Source organism: Planococcus citri, chromosome 5 (assembly GCF_950023065.1).
Source record: "Planococcus citri chromosome 5, ihPlaCitr1.1, whole genome shotgun sequence".
In the NCBI taxonomy this organism is placed as follows: Eukaryota; Metazoa; Arthropoda; class Insecta; order Hemiptera; family Pseudococcidae; genus Planococcus; species Planococcus citri.
In genome coordinates this window covers 65,084,161-65,109,545 of record NC_088681.1, presented here as the reverse complement: position 1 = coordinate 65,109,545, position 25,385 = coordinate 65,084,161, and the positions used below count along the sequence as shown (strand labels likewise).

Sequence of the window (25,385 nt, the reverse complement as noted above, 5' to 3'; positions counted from 1 at the left end):
GACTTATCGAGAATAACTGCAACATAAAAATGACTCAAGATGAGGAAATATCAAATCAGCTTGTAATATTGTTAAAATAGCCACGACGTGAGTAACCAGAGAAATCGTGATTAAAAATTACCTAAGTTAAATACGTAGAAAATAAATCACAAAAAACTTACAGAAATGAATGAAACATAGGGCTAGGTACTTATTGTGAAACGAATCGTAAAAATAGCAACAAAAATTTTGAAAATTCGTTCGAAATTTATTCTCTAGGTAAGTATAAAAATATCAGAAAATACAAAAATTGCGGTGAAAATTATAATTCAAAAAAAAAAAAAAAATCAACACGTCATTAAAGTATTTTAAGTACACAGCATTCAATTTTAAAAAAGGAAAATGAGAAAAACATTTTAAATTATGATATTCCGTTTAAAAAATATACAAAATTGTGTGTTTTAAAACCGAACATGATTTTTGGATACATACAAAGAGAAAAAAATCACCATTTCTCATGTATTTGTATAACGACGGTCAATTGCATTCGTAGTCCCATACTGCTTCAACGAATCAATCACTCTCATCTTCGTCTGACTCATCTTCGTTTGACTCATCTTCGTCTGAGTCATCTCCGCTATCAGCCATGAACTGATTGATCTCATCTTGGTTCTTACAGCACAATTCCATCAACCGTTGCAAATCTTTACTTCGAAGTGGTTTTTTTAAGCAACTCCTGCAATTACGCAAGAATAAGTTTCTTTCTTTCAACGATGCATCTTGCAAAATAGTCAATAGCAACTCGACGTTAATTTTTTCACGATCGCAATCACCGCAATCGCGAATCTTGATAGCTGCGATCCAGCTACTGTCCGATGAGATAACTCTAATCACCGATTGTTTTAAATTAAGCGGGGTATGCTTCCATATTTGGCAAGTCAAATATTCCCACTTTTCCGGTTGAAAGAAATCATATTTCTTCTCATCTTTAAACATACACATTATAAGATTGGTAAAACTACTTTCCGTTATAATGTTCCTAATGTGGAACCAAGTTCTGAAGACGATCCATTCATCGCAATAAAGATTCTGAAACATGTAATACAAATCATCTGGACCATCCGGATGATGATTGAAATATTCATCGAGCTGCTGATCATCCAGTTTTGGTAAAATGAATCTAACAAAATTATAATACTTGAGGTCTTCATTTTCAAGTGCTTGTATTCGTTTTTCCAGAGGTATACGATTCCAAAAATACTCGACCGAAGGTCTATTTCGAACCATGCTGGCTCCAAGCATTCTTTCATCAACAGTTCCACCCTCCCAGATTGGTATTTTATTCAACTTATTCGTGAGGCGACAAATCCAGTAATATACTGCAGGGCATTCGTCAAAATCGATCAAATCTAGTTTCATGTTTGCTGATACAGATGGCCAAATTCGTCTTACGTCGTCTTCGAAGAAATACATACAAGCGACTGCAAATTTCGTTTCCGAACTGAATCCTTCACAACGCATCATTCGTTCGGCTGTCCTCGCGTAATGAATAAAACCATCATAATCGCACACAAAATCATCGAAATCGTTTAAAACAAACGAAACAAATACTTTCGTAGCATGATCTTTCACCCAAGATAACATCGATTTCCTAAATCTTGATGAAACTTCTTCGATCGTCTGGTAAATCGTGGAAGGCAAACCGGGAAGCATTTTTTTAAGCCAGGTATTTTCTATTTTTAGCATGTAACAGTCATTCCGATTCAATTTTCCACCATAGCGGGTGCGAAATTTACTCAATTTAAGTCGCCATAATTCTAGACTAACGGCGATTGTTGACAGTTGTTTTAGCGAAACTGGACTCGGATGGATAATATCGTACACTTTGGACGTGACTTGGGCCATTTCTAGTCCTTGGTGTTGTTCAACTTCCATTTGAACCTAGAATTGTAATGGCCGAATTAATGATATGACAAGAACAGGCAGTAACGTACAGGGAAATAATATGTAGGTACAAGCAAAAAAGGCACACGTTGTTCCTTTAATGAATTACTTTGGACACGGTTTCATTTGACTTTTCAAAAAATTCGTAAGCTTTCATTATTTGTCATACCAAGTAGCGAGGCTGTTTAGGAAATTCAATAGTTATTTTCAAGGTGACCCACAAAATCTCAAGACCAGAAAGAAGGATCTTGGAAGAAATATCTACTGGGTACCTCCTCCCTCGCCAAGAAATATCACGATTACAAAATCACCTGAATATTTCAAAAAATTTTGATTTTTAAAAAAACTTGATCAAAAATATCCAGAAAACGATGAAAACATGTCGAAATAATAAAACGACGAAAATAATCAAGTTATCACCATTAATATGTAGGTAGGTAGGTGGGTAGGTACGTATTATAAATTATAAGGGAACGTTCCAACAAATTCTTCCATCCTTGCGACAAGAAACTCTTCAAACTGATCGAAACTAAATCAAAAGTACATGCCAAATACATCACTAGCCAAAATTTCAAGGGCTGTGGTTCATTTTTCGATTTTCGATAAGATTTTATAAAAATCAAATTTGTGTCAAAAAATTAAAAAAAATTAAAACTTTACTATTTCTCCATAAAATGCTGAAATTAGGTATTATTCCGGCATATGACAATAGGAGTAATTGCACCCCCCCCCCCCGATCCACTGGGACAACTTTTTTCTTAAAGGGGACATCCTAAGGAACATTTTAGAGCAAACTTGCCCAAAAAAAAAGTTGGCTTTACTTACAAAATGGCGGCCATTTTGATTTGACAGGTCAGCCGAAATCGCAGATTTTGCGTTTCAATGTAGGACTTGCATGAAATTTTTCAAACTTTACAAAGGTAGATCGAAAGATCATACTAAAATTTATCACCTGTCAAAATTTCAAGTGCTCAAGTGCGTTTTTCGATTTTTGGTGAATTTTTGAAAATCGAATTTAGTCCAAAAACGAGGGAAAAAAATCAAAGTTTTACCAAATTGACCAAGAAAGCTGAAATTTGGGATATACCCTATTCTCGACATGCCAAATCGATTGGAAATGGTTTCAACCCGTTTTGAGCAGTTCTGGAGCCTGCAGCAGATTTTTCAAACTCGAAATGTCCACAAAATTCCATCAAATTGGAGTTGTAAAGCTAAAATTTATTCTAGAAACTAATTTCAATACGCTACGAAGTACTGCAGGTGAATTTCAAGTCGTTTTGGAGCCTTCAGCGAGTTTTTGAAAGTTCCTAAAGCCTCCAGCAGATTTCTGAAACTTTAAATTTTCACAAAATTTCATCAACTGGTGATGGAAAACTGAAATTTCCTCTACACTTCAATTTTAACGCCCCCTGAAAACGACTTCAGGTGGGTTCAAGTCATTTTAAAGCCTCCAGCGACTTTTTTGAAAATTACTGGAGCCTCCAGCAGATTCTTGAAACTTTAAATTTTCCAAAATTTCATCAAACTGAGGTGCAGAGTCGAAATTCATTCTGCAAATTAATTTCAATACGCTACCAAGTTGACTGCTGGTGGATTTCAAGTCGTTTTGGAGCCTCTAGCAACTTTTTGAAAGGTTGTATGACGTTTTTTTGGAAAATTGAAATTTCCTAAAAGTAGCAGGAAGTTTCAAAACCATTTGAAACCACCATGTCGTCTGCGAAGTAAATTTCAGCTTGACAACTCCATTTGATAAATTAATGTTGCGGAAATTTCAAGTTTCGAAAATCTACTGGAGGCTCCAGTAATATTCAAAAAAGTCGCTGGAGGCTCTAGAATGATTTGAACCTACCTACCTGAAGTCGTCTTCAGAGGGTGTTAAAATTGGAGTGTAGACTAAATTTCAGCTTTCCATCTCCATTTGATGAAATTTTGTGAACATTTGAAGTTTCAAAAATGTGCTGGAGGCTTCAGGAATTTTCAAAAAGTCGTTGGAGGCTCCAAAACGACTTGAAATTTACCTGCAGTACTTCGTAGCGTATTGAAATTAGTTTTTAGAAAAAATTTTAGCTTTACAACTCCAATTTGATGGAATTTTGTGGACATTTCGAGTTTGAAAAATCTGCTGCAGGCTCCAGAACTGCTCAAAACGGGTTGAAACTATTTCCAATCGATTTGGCATGTCGAGAATAGGGTATATCCCAAATTTCAGCTTTCTTGATCAATTTGGTAAAACTTTGATTTTTTTCCCTCATTTTTGGTCTAAATTCGATTTTCAAAAATTCACCAAAAATCAAAAAACGCACTTGAGCACTTGAAATGTTGACAGGTGATAAATTTTTGCATGATCTTTCGATCTACATTTGTAAAGTTTGAAAATTTTCGTGCAAGTCCTACGTTGAAAACGCAAAATCTGCGATTTCGGCTGACCAGTCAAATCAAAATGGCCGCCATTTTGTAACTAAGGCTAACTTTTTTTTGGGCAAGTTTGCTTTAAAATTTTCCTTAGGATGCCCCTTTTAAGAAAAAAGTTGTCCCGCATGATCAGCGGGGTGGGGGGGGGTGCAATTACTCCTATTGTCATATGCCGGACTATATGTATTCTATTTTGGACTCAACGAATCGATCAGGAAAAGGCTCGAGTTGTTTTCAGCATGCAGTTCTTTGGCCTTGGGATACTAAGATTTACTTTATATTCTAATATTTCAACGTGCTGAGTCGATTTGAAGTATGTATGTAGTTTCAAGCGGCGCGGTGTTGAAGCCTTCAGCCACATTTTGACCGTTCAAATTAACTTTGGCACGTGTAAAAGCGATTTACCATATGGGTCATTCCCCGTTAATTGGACCAAGAAGTGGTACGGGCGTTCGGCAATTTTTTTGAAATTTGTCCCGTGGAAAGACCTTCCGAAGGCATGACCAATGGTGCAAATCGCAGCCCTCTAGCCTATTTTTAACGGCACGAACAGCGATTTTAAATTACCTCCGAAGCGAACTCAGCATACAGATTGGGATCCATATTATCTAACTCTATGTTCTCTGGAGGCTCGTGTTTGAATCCATTCTCGATCTTACACTCGTAACCGGCATCGATTTGTTCGACTTTTTCTTCGGGTAGTTCGATCTTAACTGGTTCAGCTTGCAGTAAATATAGGTACCACTGAGGAGCGTTCTCATTGTTTTCCTGCTGAAAAATACGCCACATTAACGTGAAATTTGATAGTACATACAAGACAAATTTCATTTGAAGCATTATACGTACAGCCTGCGAAGATTCATCTTGACCATATTCATCAGCTTGAATCATCTCATCGGCTTGAATTACCTCTTCACCTTGGATCACTTCTTCAGCTTGTATAACCTCATCAGCCACTACATCATCGGCGACAACGGTTTCACATGCGCCTTCTTCGATGAATACAGTTACTGCACAGTCCATCGTGAATCTAAGCCATAAGATTGAATCAATATCATCCGTTACAGCAAAATGAATACCATAATAACTCCTTCGTATAGTAAAACAAAATATCATCCATTTCAGCACTGCATTACTCGATAACCGCGATACTTACCAAAATGGAACATTTTCCCATAGTAAGGGGTTTTGAAAGACTTTTTGGTGATATCATGAAAATCAATGTTGCCACTTTTTTTTTCGTACAAAAAATTAGCTAAAAAAGTTTCGAAACCTAGTTTTCATATCGTTCCAACTCTCAAAAATTCTGAAAATAATATAATTATGAACAACTTTTCATGCTGAACAACATATTAAAAAATTAGGAAGGTAACATGTTGCAAAGTCAATTTAAAAAAATTCGAAGTTTGCGAAAATATGCGATTTTTTGATTTAAAACATGAAAAAAAGATTTGATAGGTGAAGTTGACCCATTTGACCCCTATTTTTACGTATCTGTCGAAAAAGTTGAAAAACCCTTTTCACTCGATGAAATGAACTCCTCACAAAAAAATCAAAATTTACAAAAATTCAATTTTCAATTTCAAACATCAAAAAAAGTTTGAATTTATTCAGTTGTCTTATTTTCACCTCTTTCTGACGGATTTCATGAAAAAAGTTGAAAAAAATTACACTCACATCAAAAAATGAAAATTCGTTCATTTTTTGAATCTTATTTTTTTTGTGAGGAGTTCATTTCATCGAGTGAAAGGGGTTTTTCAACTTTTTCAACAGCTAAGTAAAAATAAGGGGTCAAATGGGTCAACTTCACCAAAATTTTGAGTTTTTCCCCCTCTCCCTGTGGTCAATATTGCAAATTTTTGAAAAATGATGCCAAAAATGAATTTGGGAGCACAAAAAACCAACATTTTTATACGTCACACGAAAATATCTAAAATTTTTAGTTTTAGTAAAAATGAACTCGGGAGCCTAAAAACCTACATTTCGATACGTCACTCAAAAAGATTCAAAATTTTGAGTTTTCCCCCTCCCCATGGGGTCAATACCGCAAATTTTCAAAAAATGATGCCAAAAATGAATTCTGGAGCCCAAAAAACCTACATTTTGATATGTCACATGAAAATTTCCAAAATTTTGAGTTTTCCCCCCCCTCCCCATGGAGTTAATTTAGCAAATTTTTGAAAAATGATGCCAAAAATGAATTTGGAAGCTCAAAAACCCTACTCTTCGATATGTCACACGAAAAGTCCAAAATTTTGCCCCCCCTCCCCATGGGGTCAATTTAGCAAATTTTTGAAAAATGATGTCAAAAATGAATTTGGGAGCTCAAAAAACCTACATTTTGATATGTCACACGAAAATTTCCAAAATTTTGAGTTTTGCTCTTCCTCTGGGGAGGGAGGGGGTGGTGGTGGGGTAGGGGTCTAGAGTCGAAATTTTGTCAAAAATCAATTCAGCACCTTCGAAAACCCCCATACACCAACTTTCAGATTTTTGGCACCCTAGCTATTCTGAGGGACCTCTGTGGGTCTTTCCACAGGAAAAATTTCAAAAAAAATCGCCGAACCTCCCTACCACTTCTTGGCTCAACTGACGTGGAATGACCCATAAGCTTGTTAATGATTTATTTGAACGAATAAACGCCATTTCTTCAAAATCGAATATTTTCTTACCACCTGTGAATTGAAGAAATTACAAAATTTTTGGGCAAATATTTACCAATGTTCGAATCACCTATAGTAAGTATGTATTTGAATGGACAAACAAAAAAAAACTAATTATGAAAAATTGTCCATCTTCAAAATTGAAGACGCAAACACAATTTTAAAAATTAAGATTCGAACATTGCTGAATCTTTCACAATAGGTATTTTGAAAACAGCATGAAAATTAGGTATCAAAAAATGAACAAGACTTCCAAAATATTGAAAAATCATGAAAACGGTACGAAAATCGTAACACAAAATAAAAACAAATTTAAGTTGATAAAAATCTCTGAAACATCCGCAAAATTATTTCACAACCAAAAAGTTTTGATATTTTTCAGACGAATGTTCGATTTTGATACAAGTAGGTAGTTTATTCAAAAATGGGAGCAATTATGCGAAAAAATTTACTCCTGTACTTCTGAAGAAATTAATGCAAAAATCGTTTACAATAATATCATAAAAAAAAAAATAATCAAAATAATCGGAAAAAATTTTTAATCTTACCAGATGAACTTTTTAAAAAAGTGAAAAAAACTTTTCAAGTATAACTGTACCATAAAAATGACTCAAAATGAGACAATATCATACTTGAAATTTGTAAAAAGTAATCTTGTAACATTGCTAAAATAGTTATGTGAGTAACCAGAGAAATTATAATTATAAAAAAAAAAAGAAAAATCGAAAATAAAAATAAAGGACCACAAACTACCATAAGTAAATGACATACTAAGCACTTACTGCAAAATGGTTCTCTATAAAATTATTGAAAAGTATAAAACCTGCAGTAACACATTATCCAAAAAAAAATTTTAAACTTCATCAAAGTAAAAGATCAAAAAACAAAAATGAGCTGAAACTCGCAGATACGACGAGCGATACGAGTAAATTGTACTTGAATAAATATACAGTAACTAAAAACCTATAAAAATTCTCAATATAGGGTTAAGCAACCCTATTCCTCCAAAGGCGATGATGTGACAAAAAAAAATTAAAAATCGAGTAAAAAATAATGAAAACGTTAGGTAGGTAATTGGATTTTTAAAAAAAATCACCAATTTTCCGAATTGATGGCAATCTGGCTCCACTACTAAGTGCAGTTCAGTTTGAATTCTTCCACCCGTTCATTACTTCCCAAGCACCATAATAAAATCGAGTTGAATTCATCCTTGCCAAATATATCACCACGGACATATGCATTATTCGTAGTCACGTACTCTTTCAACGAATCAATCAAACTCATCTTGATCTGCTTTAGAGCTTCTTCCGTTGAAACGAAAGTATCAATAAATTCGATGAAATTTTTCGAAGTAACTTCATCGCTGCAAATAATACTCGCTAAACGTTTCACAACTGAAGATGACGACATCAGCAGATTTTTAAAGTCGATGGATGCATCAACGTTGTCAAAAGCATCATTAACAAATTCATTGAGTTCCCCAAAACTACAGACAATGTAAGGACTAAATTCGTAATCTTCGTCGAAAAAAACCGACTGCAGTATTTGTTGTTTAAGATTTTTCGCTGTTTGTAATTCAGGACTACAGAAACTCACAAATGCATTCAATTCTTCGAAACACGCATGTTCCAATAATCTTGCACAGAATTCAAAAACATCTTCGCTTTTAACCATTACGTTCAGCTTGAACTGATTGATTTCATCTTCGTTCCCAAAGCACAACTCTATTACTCGTTGCAAATAATCTTTGCCTCGAACTGGCTCAATCAAACCACTCCAGCAATTACGCCAGAATGAGTTTCTTTCTTTTAATGATGCATCTTGCAGAATAGTCAACAGCAAGTCGACGTTTATCTTATTGTCATTAGGATAATCATAATACCATTTAATATCGATATCATCGAACCAGTTGCTATTCGATGAGATGACTCTGATCACCGATCGTTTTAAATTAAGCGGCGCATGATTCCATATCTGACAACATAAATATTGCCACTCTTCCGGATCAAAGTTATCATCATCACCATTATACTCAATTTCAAACATACGAATGATACACTTTCTAAAATTCCTTCGGTTTGTAATTTTGCTAATGTGCAACCAAATTCTCAGGACGATCCATTCATCGTAATACAGATTTAGAAATATGGTATACAAGTCATCAGCATACCAATCATTGACGAATTCATCGAGCTGCTCATCATCCAGTTTTGGTAAAATGAATCTAACTAAATTATAAAACTCAACGTCAGCACAAGCTTGCATTCGTTTTTCGAGAGGTATACGATTCCAAAAATACTCGACCGACGGTCTATTATAAGCCACGCTGGCTCCAAGCATTCTTTCATCAACAGTCTTATCCCTTCCGGTAGGTATTCTGCTCAATTCATTCGTGAGACGGGCAATCCAGTAATAGAGCTGTGGACATTCGTGAAAAACAATGTAGTCTACTCGTAATCCATACTCGTCCAGGTACATGTAATCCGATACAGATGGCCAAATTTGTCTGATATCGTCTTCGAAGAAATACAAACAGGCAATTGTAAACTTCATGTTTGGAGTGAACTTCGTGCACCGCATCATACGTTCAGCTGTCCTGAGGTAATGAATAGATCCGTCATAATCGCACACAAAATCATCGAAATCATTCAAAACATAGTTCTCGTGACTGTATTCAGAATAAAATCCTTTCCTATCGTTATCTTCCATCCAAGAAAACAACGATTTCCCAAATCTTGAGACAACTTTTTCGATTGTCTTGTAAATCGTGGATGGTAAATCAGGAAGCATTTTTTTAATCCAGGTATTTTCATGTCGACTCCATGGGTAAAATGTATCCATTTTTCTACTTGTGCGATATTCATTCACTTTAAGTCGCCATAATTCCAGACTAATGGCGATTGCTGATAGTTGTTTCAGCGAAACTGGACTCGGATGAATAATATCGTACAATTTTGATGTGACTTCGGCCATTTCTAGTCCTTGGTGTTGTTGAACTTCCATTTGAACCTAGAATTGTAAGGATCAAATTAATGATATGAGAGGAACAGGCGACGACAAACGAGGAAATAATAGAATCACGAAATCTGGCAAACACTGTTTGAAAATTAATGATTTGCTTGACACACGGTTTCATTGGATTTTTCAAAAAATTCATAAGCTTTCATGCTTAATCGCACCAAGCAGCAGTGCTGTTTGGGAAATTTATCAATTTATTTTCAGGCTGGCCCACGAGATCTCAAGACTAGACTGGGTACCTCCTCCCTCGCCAAAAAATATCACGATTACAAAATCACCTGAATATTTTTAAAAAATTTTGATTTTTAAAAAACTTGATCAAAAATATCCAGAAAACGATGAAAACACATCAAGATAATAAAACAACGAAAATAATCAAGTTATCACCATTACGATAGGTAGGTAGGTAGGTAAGGTACGTATTATAAATATTAAGGGAACGTTCCAACAAATTCTTCAATCCTTGCGGCAAAACACTCTTCAAACTGATCGAAAGTAAATCAAACGAATATGACGTCAGATTTGTGATTGGACCCCATCCACGGCCCCCAACAATTTTTTTTGACTTTTACCTATTGGGGGAGGTTCTGGGGGCCATGGGTGAAGTCGATTCGAAAAACTAAGGCAATATTCGTGTTCAGTGATATCGAAAACATACTACATATTGCATGTGTCACACGAATGTAACCATTATGGGGGGGTCACCCCCTTTGGAGAGGTGCTGGGGGCTGTGGACGGGTCCAATCACAAATGTGACGTCATATTCGTGTTCAGCGTCACCAAAAACATACTATTCCATGTGTCACACGAACAAAACGCTTTTTTGAACTTTTACCCCCTTTGAGGATGTGCTGGGGGTCGTGGATGGGGTCCAATCAAAAATCTGACGTCATATTCGTGTTCAGCGTCGCCGAAAACATACAATTCGATATATCACATTCCCCAGATTTTCTTTCGAAAGTTTCACCCAAAATTGGGGGTGGGGGTGCTCCCCCTCCGTCAAGAGTGCCATCTCGAAACTTGAATATTTCGAAAAAGCATCAAAATGTACATCTATGGAAATTTTTTCAAAATTTTAAATGGTAGCTCCCACTTACAGCACCATTTTGAAATTTAAACTTTCAAATTGAAAGTTGAACTTTCAACTCTTAAAATTTCAAAATACTTGAAAAGTTCAAAATTCAATGCCCTTTCGAACTGTGAAATCAGTTGTGATTAAAGTATCATAGTTTTGGAGGAATGGGCTGCTGAAGTTGAGTACCTCGAGACAATGTGAAAATAATGGAAGCCCCCCACCCGCCCCCTGAGGGGGCTGGGACCAAACTGATTGCGGCTTTCTTACTTACTGGGTGGGTAGATATTATAAAAAAAGTTTGAGCAAAATCGAAGGACATGACCCAAAAACGTTGGTTGAGTTGACATGGAATGACCCAAATTAAGATTCGAACTTTGCTGAATCTTTCACAATTTTGAAAACAAACATGAAAATTAGGTATCAAAAAATGAACAACTTATTTCAAAATATTGAAAAATCATGGAAACGGTACGAAAATCGTAACACAAAATAAAAAAAAATTAAAGTTGATAAGAATCTCTGAAACATCCGCAAAATTATTTCACAGCCAAAAAGTTTTGATACCTAGTACCTATTTAACGAATATTCGATTTTGATACAAGTAGTTTATTCAAAAATGGGAGCAATTATTTATCCGAAAAAATTTACTTCTGTACTTCTGAAGATTTATCTCAATACTAATTGAAATAGATAGGTAATTACTTAGGTATACTTAACTAAGCATAATATACTATTCAGAGGCAATTTAGATAGTATTGTTCTCCTTGGTTGGAATCTTATCCAACTGGTTTTTGAGACAGAAATGAGCAAATTAATGCAAAAATCGTTTACAATCATGAAAATATAATTCAAAAGTTATGTAATAATCAAATTTTTATCACAATAAAGATATCTGACAGCCTCAAGTAAGTACTTACAAATGTACATATTTAAAAAAAACAAACAAATTAATCGAAATGATCGGAAAATATTTTTAATCTTACCAGATGAACTTTTTAAAAAAGTGAAAAAACTTTTCAAGTTTATGACAATTTCAACTTGAAATACGATAATAAGTTGGACTTCTCAAGAATAACTATACCATAAAAATGACTCAAAATGAGAAAATTCTGAAAATTCGCCGAAATTGATTCCCTATGAAAACATTGGAGAGTATAAAACTTGCAGTAACACATTATTTTTCAGAAAAAATTTAAAAACAGCATTAAAGTAAAAGATCATTCTGAAAACAAAAATGAGCTAAAACTCGCAGATACGAGTCAAAGGTGCCTGAATAATTCTACAGTAACTAAAAACCTATCACATTTTCGAAAATCTAGTAAAAATTCTCAACATAAGCAACCCATACAACACAATTCCTCCAAAAGACAAATTCAGTGTTGCCATTACTAAATTTAGCATAAATCAAGTTCATTTTTTAGCATTCTGATTTTCCATGATTTTCAAATGTAGCACTTAGCATAATAGTTAGCATAATTCCTTATCATAAATTTTTATCCTAATAGACGTAAAAGTTGGCAAAAGATGGCATGATAACAGCTAATTTTTAAACATAGACTGGTAAGGATTGGAAATTTTTTTAGCATAATGAATCTAGCATACCTAATCATTTTTGCTTTCTGGCATAATTTAGCATACTTAAATTTTCCTTCAATCTAACATTGAACAAAAATTTCATCTGGCAACACTGAAGACGATGGTGTAGTAAAAAAAATCAAAAATTGAGTAAAAAAAAAATAATAAAAACGAATTCAAAATTAATAAAAATCTTCTAAAATGTCTTAAAAATTGTTTGATACAAAAAACAAAATATAATAGGAAACATTTCCAAAAAAATAAGTGCATAAAAAACCTCGTAACATAATTTTGATTAAAAAAAAAATAATCACAAATTCTCTGACTCGATTTCTATGGCCGTCTGCCTCCACTACATAGCACAACTCAGTTTGAATTCTTCAACTCTTTCATTATTTCCCAAGCACCATGATAAAATCAAGTTGAACTCAGGGAACCTAAATATGAAGTTACGGTCACGTGTAGTACTCGTCATGTACTCTTTCAACGAATCAATCAAACTCATCTTGAACTGCATTAGAGCTTCTTCCGTTGAAACAAAGGTATCAATAAATTCGGTGAGTATTTTAAAAGAAACTACGTTGACACAAATCACACGAAATCATCGAAATCATTCAAAACATAGTTCTCGTGACTGTATTCATAACCAAATCCTTTCTCATCGTGATCTTTCACCCACGATGACAACGATTGCCCAAATATTGAGACAACTTCTTCGATCGTCTTGTAAATCGTGGACGGTAAATCAGGAAGCATAGTTTTCATCCAGGTTGTTTCTTTTCGCAGGCTGCATGGGTCAAATTCTTCCAATTTTCTACTCATGCGACATTCATTCACTTTACATCGCCATATTTCCAGGCTAACGGCGATTGCTGATAGTTGTTTCAGCGAAACTGGACTCGGATGAATAATATCGAACAATTTTGACGTGATTTGGGCCATTTCTGGTCCTGGGTATTGTTGAATTTCCATTTGAACCTAGAATTGTAAGGACCGTGTTAATGATATGAGAAGAACAGGCGATGACAAACGAGGAAATAGTACGCGGAATCACGAAATCTGGCACACATTATTACAAATTTAATGAATTGCTTTGCACACAGTGTCATTGGATTTTTCAAAAAATTCACAAGCTTTCATCATTATAATCACACCAAGCTCCGGCGACGCTGTTTAGGAAATTCATTAATAATTATCAGTGGGTCCCACAAAATCTCAAGACCACAAAGATGGATCTTGGAACAAATATCACCCCCTTCCACGCCAAAAAATATCATGATTAGGTACAACATCACCAGAACAAAATTTCAAAAAAAAATTCTCAAAAATATTGAGAAAACGATGAAAACAGTGAAAACACATTAGGGCCATTCCATAAATCAGATCATGTGTAGAAGTCATCCAAACGATGACGAATGACGCAAACCGAACATTTTTTCGATTTTTTTGGCGGAGCTATGGGGCTTCAAAGTTTTCCAAAATGGCCGAAAATAGAAAATTTTAGTTGCAAATTGCTCCGGTTGTACGTAGTATAGAATTTTGAACTTTTTTTTCAAATTGCAGTACTTTGAGAGGGTAATCGATGAATAATGTCAAAATCAGTGTTACCACTTTCAAAAACCTAAAAAAATCGATTTAAAAACTTATAATTTAAATATACTTACTACTTATAGTCCGGCATAATTATGACAATAGGAGTAATTGCACCCCCCTCCCCGATCCTCCGGGACAACTTTTTCCTTAAAGGGGACATCCCAAGGAACATTTTAAAGCAAACTTGCCAAAAAAAAAGTTGGCCTTACTTACAAAATGGCGGCCATTTTGATTGACAGGTCAGCCGAAATCACAGATTTTGCGTTTTAACATAGGACTTGCACGAACTTTTTCAAACTTTACAAAAGTAGATCGAAACATCATGCAAAAATTTATCACCTATCAAAATTTCAAGTGCTAAAGTGCGTTTTTCGATTTTTGGTGAATTTTTGAAAATCGAATTTAGGCCAAAAATGAGGGAAAAAATCAAAATTTTACCAAATTGACCAAGAAAGCGGAAATTTGGGATATACCCTATTCTCGACATGCCAAATCGATTGGAAACGGTTTCAACCCGTTTTGAGCAGTTCTGGAGCCTCCAGCCGATTTTTGAAACTCGAAATGTCCACAAAATTCCATCAAATTGGAGTTGTAAAGCTAAAATTTATTCTAAAAACTGATTCCAATACGCTACGAAGTACTGCAGGTAAATTCAAGTCGTTTTGGAGCCTCCAGCGACTTTTTGAAAATTCCTGAAGCCTCCAGTAGATTTTTGGAACTTGAAATTTCCCCAACATTAATTTATCAAATGGAGTTGGCCAGCTGAAATTCACTTCGCAGACTACATGGTGGTTTCAAATGGTTTTGAAGCTTCCAGCTACTTTTAGGAAATTTCAATTTTCCAAAAAAAACGTCATACAACCTTTCAAAAAGTTGCTGGAGGCTACAAAACGACTTGAAATTCACCAGCAGTCAACTTCGTAGCGTATTGAAATTAGTTTGCTGAATGAATTTCGACTCTCCATCTTGGTCTGATAAAATTTTGGGGAAATTTCAAGTTTCAAAAATCTACTGGAGGCTCCAGTAATGTTCAAAAAAGTCGTTGGAGGCTCTAAAATGGCTTGAAATCCACCAGAAGTCGTTTTCAGAGGGTGTTAATGTTGGAGAGTAGAGTAAATTTCAGCTGTCCATCTCTATTTTTTGATAAAATTTTGTGAAGATTTGAAGTTTCAAAAATCTGCTGGAGGCTTTAGGAATTTTCAAAAAGTCGCTGGAGGATCCAAAACGACTTGAAATTCACCTGCAGTACTTCGTAGCGTATTGAAATCAGTTTTTAGAATAAATTTTAGCTTTACAACTCCAATTTGATGGAATTTTGTGGGAATTTCGAGTTTCAAAAATCTGCTGGAGCCTCCAGAACTGCTCAAAACGGGTTGAAACCGTTTCCAATCGATTTGGCATGTCGAGAATAGGGTATATCCTAAATTTCAGCTTTCTTGGTCAATTTGGTAAAATTTTGATTTTTTCCCTCATTTTTGGCCTAAATTCGATTTTCAAAAATTCACCAAAAATCAAAAAACGCACTTTAGCACTTGAAATTTTGATAGGTGATAAAGTTTTGCATGATCTTTCGATCTACCTTTGTAAAGTTTGAAAAAGTTCGTGCAAGTCCTATGTTAAAACGCAAAATCTGCGATTTCGGCTGACCTGTCAATCAAAATGGCCGCCATTTTGTAAGTAAGGCCAACTTTTTTTTTGGCAAGTTTGCTTTAAAATGTTCCTTAGGATGTCCCCTTTAAGAAAAAAGTTGTCCCGGGGGATCGGCGGGGGGGGGGAGGGGTGCAATTACTCATATTGTCATATGTCGGACTATTCGGTAACCACGATGTCCGCGAGTAAAAATTCTGAAAAAATTCTCAGTTTCAGTCCTTTACATGCAGAATAACATATCAAAAAATTGGACTGGAATTTTTTCCATTTTCGAGAAAAAAAATTACAAGTTGGGCACTTATTGCAAAAATACCATCAGAAACGTATAAAAAAAGACAATTTTCGCATTTTTTAAATATTTCACCAATATGTAGGCAAACAATCATGTGAAAAATCCCCCTCCTCCCGATTAGTTGATCAAGCTGTTTTCAGCACTTCTAGAATCTCTAGCAGATTTTTGAAGTTGAAGTTACCGCAGTAATTTGACCCGATGAAGTTGGAATAATAAAATTTACTTTATGCCATAAGTAAGTCCTAATATTTCAACATGATGAGTCGATTAGAAGTACATAGTTTTCAGCTGTGTTGGAGCCTCCAGTCGTATTTTGATAATTAAAGATTTTGGAAAAGTGACATAAAAACGGTCCTAATTAATTTTAGCACGTCTAGAAGCAACGCGTGCTTGTTACAGCGATCTATTTGAGCGATTACCCGCCATTTTTTCAAAATCTAACCACAGTTAAAAATTTGAAAAATTTACTGTTTTCTCGATTTTTCAGAACTTTTAAAGCATCAACTACATTGAACTAGGAGGGCAAGGGGGAGGAGGGTTCAATTAGGTGGGGGAGGAAGCTTTGAATTTATTCCAGCCAGCATTTTTTTGACCAACATGTTTCCATTTTTATAAAGAGAACTAGGTAGAAAAAAACGAAAAATGAAAATTCAATGGAAAATTAGGTACACAAATACTTGATCAAGGAAATGAAAAAAAAATAGATCTGGATATTTTGGCAAAAAACCAAGAACTTTTTAATCACCGATCGATTGAACAGGTAATTTTATAAAATTCCCTGATTTTAATGTAAAAATTCCTGGATCTGAGTTTTCTAGAAAATCAACTTCACGCTTTAAATTAAAACATCTCGAACATTTTTCGAAACAAAATAAAACTCAATGTTCGATATATTTTCAGAAATTTGAAACATATTTCTTCGAGAAATTTTAGCAAGCATCTATTTGTAATTCAACGCAGATTTAGGTAGGTATAATTTGAATTAATGAATAATTAGGTACGTACTTATACTTACCAGTTGAGATTAGTGAATTAAATCGTACCAAAAAATACTCGCACAAAAAGAAATAAAAACCAAACATAACTCAATTTTTTTCAAGAAAATCACAAATTATTTTAAGACTTGATTTTCAGAGGTCATCTCACTACATTCTGAACTCACTAAAATAACTAATAAGTGCAGTGTGCACTGTGCAGGCGAGTTTGAGTTCTTCAACTTCCTCATGATTTTCCAAGCATCACGATAAGGCACTATAGCTTCACTCAGGTAAATCGGTCGGCCATCTTTGGTGCAAAATAACAATAGAATTTTACGAAACGTCACAGTGACGTCACTTGACGGACAGCTGTACTATACTGTGATTGGCTGAAATCATATTTTGCACCAAAGATGGCCGACCGATTTCATCCGAGTGAAGCTATGGTGCCTTAATCACGAATTCACGATAGAGTCGAGTTGAAAGCAGGCTTATTGCCGAGTAGATTATCAGTTAATCACGACCACGTGGCACCTGCATTCCTACCAAGGCTAACAATAAGTCAAATACCTCTTTCAACGAATCAATCAGGTTCATTTTGACTTGCATTAGGTATAATCTCTTCCGTCGAAACAAAACAAGGGTATTGTAAAATTATGGCTATGATGCAACTTTACCTAAGCTTGGAAACGTTTAAGCTACCTATTTATTAAGTACTTACCACAGCTTCGGTCGTAGATTACAGATTCTAGTATTCGTAGCACACCACACGCTACTTTAAAATGCACTTTATGCACTCGTGGTTGAGTAAAATAAAAGACGGCCGCGAATTCAAAGAAGCACGATGTAGTATAGTATTCAATCGCAATAAAACAGACCACGAAATCTGGCACAAATGAACTTATTTATACAAATAAGAATTGCAACTTGGTTTCCCGTTTACGTATCATCGAGTACGCTATAGAGAGAGAGAATGATAGAGACATGAAACACGAACAATACGAACATACTGCGCCTTTTCACTGCCTTTTGTATGCTGAGCATCGTGCTCAGGTATTTATCATTGTATACCTACTTTATCACCAGTGTTAACCCACTGACGTACGTGAATAGTGCTTATATCACATTATCGATAAATTCGACGAGGGTTTTCAAAGAAACTTGTCCTGGACAAAATAAATGATGCTCGATGAAAGTTCCTTAATTGAAGAAGATGAGTTAATACCTTAATTTGCAATTTTTGGCAAAAGCTAGCATTTCGGGTATTTTTGGAAAAAAGTAACAGTTTAGATATTTTTTGCAAAAAACTGAAAGGAGAAATTTAATTTTTTGCAAAAGACGTCCGACTTTTTGCAAACTTAAGTAAAAAGGACAACTTTTCTTTTCCGACAATTATCTAATAATTATTGACAAAAAAAAAAAATGATACTTTATTGCAATACATTTTTGTTAAAATACCTAGGGAGTTTTTCTCAAATTCTCAATAAATGAGAATTGCAACTTGGTTTTTCGTTTTCATATTATTGAGTACGCCACAGATAGAGACACGAAGACACAAAATGAACATACTGCACCTCTGGCCTTTTGAATGTTGAGCTTCGTGCTCATTCTACGAGTACATTATCATTGTACAGAGCTTTAATTGTATACTTCTCACCATCAGTGTTGACCTACCGATGCACATGATTAGTCCTTATATTACATTATCGATAAATTCGATGAGGATTTCCAAAGAAACTGATCCTGAACAAAATAATGATGCTCGATGAACGTTCTGCAACTGAAGTGAAGAAGACGACATAAGTTGATTTTTGAAATCGATGAATAAATCAAGTTGAAATGAAGGCACAGAAGATTTGAATTAAAAACTAAGACTGACAACTTTACCGACCAGATCGAAAGAACATGCAAAAATTTATCACCTGTCAGAATTTCAAGTGCCAAAGTGCGTTTTTCGATTTTTGGCGAATTTTTGAAAATCGAATTTAGGCCAAAAATGAAAGAAAAAAAAATCAAAATTTTACCAAATTGACCAAGAAAGCTGAAATTTGGGATATACCCTATTTTCAACATGCCAAATCGATTGGAAACGGTTTCAACCCGTTTTGAGCAGTTTTGGTGCCTCCAGCAGATTTTTGAAACTCGAAATTCCCACAAAATTCCATCAAATTGGAGTTGTAAAGCTGAAATTTATTTTTAAAACTAATTTCAATACGCTACGAAGTACTGCAGGTGAATTTCAAGTCGTTTTGGAGCCTCCAGCGACTTTTTGAAAATTCCTGAAGCCTCCAGTAGATTTTTGAAACTTTAAATTTTCACAAAATTTCATCAAATAGAGATGGAAAGCTGAAATTTACTCTACACTCCAATTTTAACACCCTCTGAAGACGACTTCAGGTGGGTTCAAATCATTCTAGAGCCTCCAGCGACTTTATTGAAAATTACTGGAGCCTCCAGTAGATTTTCGAAACTTGAAATTTCCGCAACATTAATTTATCAAATGGAGTTGGCTAGGCTAGCTGAAATTTACTTCGCAGACGACATGGTGGTTTCAAATGGTTTTGAAACTTCCAGCTACTTTTAGGAAATTTCAATCTTCCAAAAAAACGTCATACAACCTTTCAAAAAGTTGCCAGAGGCTCCAAAACGACTTGAAATCCACCAGCAGTCAACTTGGTAGCGTATTGAAATTAATTTGCAGAATGAATTTCGACTCTCCACCTCAGTTTGATGAAATTTTGTGAAAATTTAAAGTTTCAAAAATCTGCTGGAGGCTCCAGTAATTTCAAAAAAGTCGCTGGAGACTCTAAAATGACTTGAACCCACCTGAAGTCGTTTTCAGAGGGCGTTAGAGGAAATTTCAGTTTTTTACCTCCATTTGATGAAATTTTGTGAAAATTTAAAGTTTCAGAAATCTGCTGGAGGCTTCAGGAACTTTCAAAAAGTCGGTGAAGGCTCCAAAACGACTTGAAATTCACCTGCAGTACTTCGTAGCGTATTGAAATTAGTTTTAAGAATAAATTTCAGCTTTACAACTCCAATTTGATGAAATTTTGTGAGAATTTCGATTTTCAAAAATCTGCTGCAGGCACCAAAACTGCTCAAAACGGGTTGAAACCGTTTCCAATCGATTTGGCATGTCGAAAATAGGGTATATTCCAAATTTCAGCTTTCTTGGTCAATTTGGCAAAATTTTGATTTTTTCTCTCATTTTTGACCTAAATTCGATTTTCAAAAATTCGCCAAGAATCGAAAAACACACTTTAGCACTTGAAATTCTGACAGGTGATGAATTTTTTCATGATCTTACGATCTACCTTTGTAGCAAAATCTGCGATTTCGGCTGACCTGTCAATCAAAATGGCCGCCATTTTGTAAGTAAGGCCAACTTTTTTTTGGGCAAGTTTGCTTTAAAATGTTCCTTAGGATGTCCCCTTTAAGAAAAAAGATGTCCCGGAGGATCGGCGGGGGGGGGGGTGCAATTACTCCTATTGTCATATGCCGGACTAAGTATATTGGCCAAAAAAATGATACTTTTTGGGATTTTTTTCGACAAAAACGACAACTTTTTAGCAAGAAACGAAACTGTTTAAAAATTTTGACAAAAATGAAGTTTTTTTGCTATTTTTGGTTGAAAGCGATACTTGGGTAATTTTTAGCAAGAGACAGTGCTTTGTAACCGTAACACTATAAGATTTTTCAAAAAGTGAGATTTTCTTGCATTTTTGAAAAAAAGAGTAAGACTTCCTGGAATGTCTTGCAAAAAAAAGAAACGAAAATTTTTGACAATTTTTGGAAAAACTTAAGACTGAGAACTTTAACGAACTGGAGAACTTTTTGGCAATACTTTTTTAAAATTTCTGCAACAAAAGCGACGATTTTGGATAATTTCTGAGAAAAAGTAAAAATGTCGAAAGCAATCACAATAGGTAATGTTTTCTTGAACCAAAACGTTGACAATTTACGATTTTTGGCAAAGAAATTACTACTTATGTATTTTTACTCAATTTTTTTTTAGAGAAGTGAGACATTTTTGAATTATTTTTTGATATGTACCTACAAAAACGGTACTTCTTGGTAATTTTTGGCAATTTCAGACAAAAAAAAAGCTAGCTAGCATTTTAGTTATTTTTTTTAAAAGTAAGACTTGAAATTTCATGCAAAAAAAAACTGGGAATTTTTGACAGTTTTTAGCAAAAGACAGGCCATAACAGAAATTTTTTGACAATTCTTGGTAAAAAAGCAACATTTTGGACAATTTTTGGAAGAAAGTAAGAAGTTTGGAGAATTTTTTTAGCAAAAAGGACAACTTTTTATCAATTAATATTGGCAAAAAAAAAATAATAATACTACATATATCACAATATCTGTTAAAATAGGTAAAGGATTTTTTGGGACAAAACCGATAATTTTTCAGCAAAAAACGAGACTATTTGGAAATTTTGATAAAAAATGAATTTTTTGTTTGTTACTTTTGGTAGAAAGAACTTTAGAAATGTATTTTAGCCAGTTGGAAATGAATTTAAAAAAGAATGCTACACGATATTCGCCCTTTCTTCCATTTTTTGGGGGCTAAATTAAGAATAATTTATTTTCAATGAAATAACAACAAAAAAACTTCGGGCAAACGCATTTATCGAGTAGAAAAAAGTAGAGCCCTGCGCCGACAGCGAAATGATCGGCGGCGGCTACAGTACGCGCAGCACTGTGGCTGGCGGCGGAGCCGATTCCAGCCGAAGGTCTTGGCGGCTGCCAAAATTTTGCTCGGCGGCGGCTCAGCCGGCTACAAAGTTGAAATTTTGGGGTAATTTTTCGTAAATTTTAAAATTACCCCAAAATAAAAATTGGAAAGCAAAATCAAATTCAACTTCTCAAATGAAAATACCAATTTTTTCCGAGCTGAAAAGATTGGCTGTTTTTAATGACGAAAAGTTTTGATTTTTGTTTTTGAAAAAGTCAAAATATTCGAAAAATCCTCCTGAAATTTGCTGATTGAGTGAATTGAGCCGGCTCAGCCGAGCAGATTACTCGGCGGCGGCTGCGGCGGCTGAAGTAATTTTTGAAACGGCGGCGGCGACTTGAAAAATGTTTGAAAAATCGGTGGCGGCGGCGGCGCGGCGCGGCGGCGCAGGGCTCTAGAAAAAAGTAGATGATACATTGTAAGTACAAAACAAAAGAATGAAACATCAACAGATAATATCCGTTCAACTCTAAATTACAAATCAAAAAAATTGATACTTTTTGACTCGATTTTCGGTTTACGTAATCCTGTCGTTTCTACAAAGTTAGTTCGTTTGAATTCTTCAATTTCCTCGTTACTTGCGATACACCAAGATAAAATCGAGTTGACCCACTTCCAGCCGGACATCTCTTCACGGGTATAACGTTCTAAACAAGTTACAGATTTTTTTTTCAAAAGATCAAGCATACGTATTTTGATCTCGGATACGGTCTGTTCCCTCGAAACAATCGTATCAGTAAACTTGATCAGCTCGTCTAAATCCACTTCTCCGTCGTAATAAAACTTGCACAGCCGTAACTGATTCGATGGCAATGACATGAATTGATTCTTGAATGCGGTAGATGAATCTTCGTCGTTATAAGCTTCGTTAATGAACTCGTTGAATTTATCGAGCTTCCAAACAATTCTGGCATTAAAATGGCAATGTTCGTTGAGAAAATCAGACCGCAGTAGCTGTTGTTTGAAAGCTCTCGCTGATTGCAACTCGGGACAGCAAAAGTTGGCAAATTCGTGTAATTTGTCGAACTTGGCTTCACTCAGGTATAAAATACACAGCTTTCGAACAGCATCGCTCTTAGTCATGGTGTTTTGCTTGAATCGACCGATGTCGTCTTCGTTTTCGAAACACAGTTTCATTATTCGCTGCAAACCTTCGCCAGGGATGTCTAAAATCAGCAGATGCCAGAACCTGGTCCAAAACGAGGCTCTATCTGCGAAAGAAGAATAAGCCAGAACAATCAATAGGAATTCGACGTCAACCTCGATGATTGACCAACGGTCGCCATCTTCATCGTAGTCAATGCGACCAATACCCACACGTTTCAATATATCAGATGAAATATTCCTGATCACTGATCGTTTTAAATCAGTTCGAGCGTTGTTCCAGATTTCACGAGCCAAATACTTGCAACGCATTCGTTTATCTTCATCTCTACGGTGGGGAGCGTCTAACATTTCGACGACGAGATTTGTAAAATCTCTTTCATTCATAATGTCTCTGATGTACGACCAAACGTTCAGAACAAGGCCTTCACCGTGATAGGAAACTCTCCACCATAAGGTTCTCATCATATCACTACCTTCCTCATTTACGAATTCTAAGAGCTGTTGATCGTCCAGTTTAGGTAGAATGAACCTAACAACAGATTCTGTACAACGATTCGCAAGACTGATAGCTTTTCTCGTTCGATTTTCCGACGGTATACGATTCCAAAAATACAACATGGAAGGTGCATTATGAGGAATGAATGAGTCAAGCATCGCATCATCGGTTGGTACCTTATCCGACTTATTCAGGAGACGAGCAACCCAGTAATATACTTGCGGGCATATAACAAACTCGAAATTATCCAATTTCACATTTACCTTCTCTGTTTCGAGTATAAACGACCAAAGTCTTCGGACTTCGTCTTCGAAAAAATAAGCGCAAGCGATGAAAAACTTATCATACGCATCGAATCCGTCACAACACATCAAACGTTTGGCTGTCCTAAGGCAATCAATCTCTCCATAATCGTCCCTTGCGAAATCATCGAACAGTATCAAAATATCGCTTATATGATGGCAAAGGAAAAGAACTCCATTGTGATTTTCGCGCCAATCGCTCAACGAACTTTTGAATATGGCGAGATATTCTTCGATCATCTTATAAAGCACAGATGGTAAATCTGGGAGTAGAGTTTTCACTGAGATAGGTTTTTCCCATTCCTTTATTGGTTCAAAGTGCTCGGAACATCGTAACTCCGAGGGTGAAACTTCCCTTGTTTCATAGTCACTCGGATTATAATGCTCACGAAATATATTATTTTCACAGCGCCATACTTCGAAGCTGACGGCAATCGCTGCTAGGTCCTTTAGCGAGACTGGACTCGGATGAAATATATCATGAACGTCGGAAGGTACTTCAGCCATTTTTATGATTCTTCACGATGGTCAACCTCGATTGGAACCTGGAAAAATAATAATCGAATCAATATTCAACGAATGAAGTAAAAAAACCAGATAACGGACGCGATAAAAGCTATTACTAATATCTGATCTAACAATTATACACGAATACAGCGGATCGCAAAAAAAAAAAATGGACTAATGGAGGATTTTGATGAAATTCATTTTGGACCTGGCACTCAGGAAGAGGGCGCTAGTGTGCCAGCTTCAGACGGGGCTTTTCTTATCAATCGTACTTTACCAAAACCAAAACGTTAGTTTTACGAGTTAAAAATGAGCAATCATCAATAATATGTATGCAATAATAATCATAAAAATAATATATGTACATATTGTACATCGAAGTGCCCAGTCCGAATGGGAGACCTTCATTTTGAGCTGAAAAAAGTTTCAGTTCTCAACTCTGGATGGGTCCTTGAGGGAGGGGGAGGGGGAGGGGGAGGGGGGAGATATGGGTCCTCAAACAGCAGGCATTTTTAAAAAGATCGTGATTTTATGCTCTAGCCCTCATCCAAGGTTCGTATTCAATTTTCTCCAAAAAAAAAAGTAGGTAGGTAGATAATTTTAGTACCTACCTAACCAAAAAAGCTCGAAAAAGCAAGCAAAAAAGTGAAGAAACGAGAGCAAAATATTATAATGCATAAAAAATTTCAAGAAAAATTGACACATTAAAAATTGAAATGTTTTGGATTTTAAATTTGAAAACTTTTCGACAAAAAAAAAATCTTTTTGGTAATTTTTGGCAAAAATGGGCAAATTTTAGGCAAAAAGCAAGATTTTCACAAGTTGAGCAAAAGAAAGGGATTTTTTCCGAAAAAAAAGCTAGGCTTTTGGACACATTTTCTGAAAAGAATTGAAACGTTTTGAATTTTTTTTCTTCTCAAAAACGACTATTTTCAGCAGTTTGGCCAAAAGGTAAAAATTTTTGAAAATTTTTGAAAAAACGAGAATTTTAGACAATTTTAAACAAAAAAAAGCAAAAAGCAAGACTTAGCTGAAAGTGATATTTTTAGCAATT

The 25,385-nt window shown here is 35.3% G+C and overlaps 3 protein-coding genes across 10 annotated transcripts in view; all 3 read right to left on the bottom strand.

Moving 5' to 3' along the window:
* LOC135847739 (uncharacterized) overlaps nucleotides 1–18,299 on the bottom strand; it is a 138,872-nt gene extending 120,573 nt beyond the window's left edge. The window contains exons 1-2 of one of the 6 annotated variants that reach the window (XM_065367424.1): nucleotides 17,900–18,299; nucleotides 7,748–10,007 (exon numbers count right to left, since the gene is read on the bottom strand). In XM_065367424.1, the coding sequence (XP_065223496.1) occupies nucleotides 8,130–10,001 (1,872 nt within the window). In that variant the 5' untranslated portion in view covers nucleotides 10,002–10,007; nucleotides 17,900–18,299 and the 3' untranslated portion in view covers nucleotides 7,748–8,129. Of the gene's footprint in view, nucleotides 1–7,747; nucleotides 10,008–17,899 lie in introns of those variants that run through there. The other 5 variants (XM_065367427.1, XM_065367431.1, XM_065367433.1 and 2 more) reach the window with 5 other exon arrangements.
* On the bottom strand, nucleotides 553–6,005 carry LOC135846816 (uncharacterized). The gene is made up of 4 exons (XM_065366108.1): nucleotides 5,492–6,005; nucleotides 5,182–5,365; nucleotides 4,903–5,106; nucleotides 553–1,920 (listed from the first exon to the last, which is right to left on the bottom strand). The coding sequence occupies exons 2-4, from the start codon at nucleotides 5,356–5,358 to the stop codon at nucleotides 553–555; spliced, it is 1,749 nt and encodes a 582-aa protein (XP_065222180.1). The 5' UTR covers nucleotides 5,359–5,365; nucleotides 5,492–6,005.
* Nucleotides 18,300–22,320: 4,021 nt separating the features above from the next.
* The window catches only part of LOC135847736 (uncharacterized), a 59,634-nt gene continuing 56,569 nt past the window's right edge, over nucleotides 22,321–25,385 (bottom strand). For 2 of the 3 annotated variants that reach the window (XM_065367419.1, XM_065367417.1), the window contains exon 2: nucleotides 22,321–24,369. In XM_065367419.1, coding sequence (XP_065223491.1) covers nucleotides 22,394–24,331 — 1,938 coding nt within the window. In that variant the 5' untranslated portion in view covers nucleotides 24,332–24,369 and the 3' untranslated portion in view covers nucleotides 22,321–22,393. Of the gene's footprint in view, nucleotides 24,370–24,447; nucleotides 24,560–25,385 lie in introns of those variants that run through there. The other variant, XM_065367418.1, reaches the window with a different exon arrangement.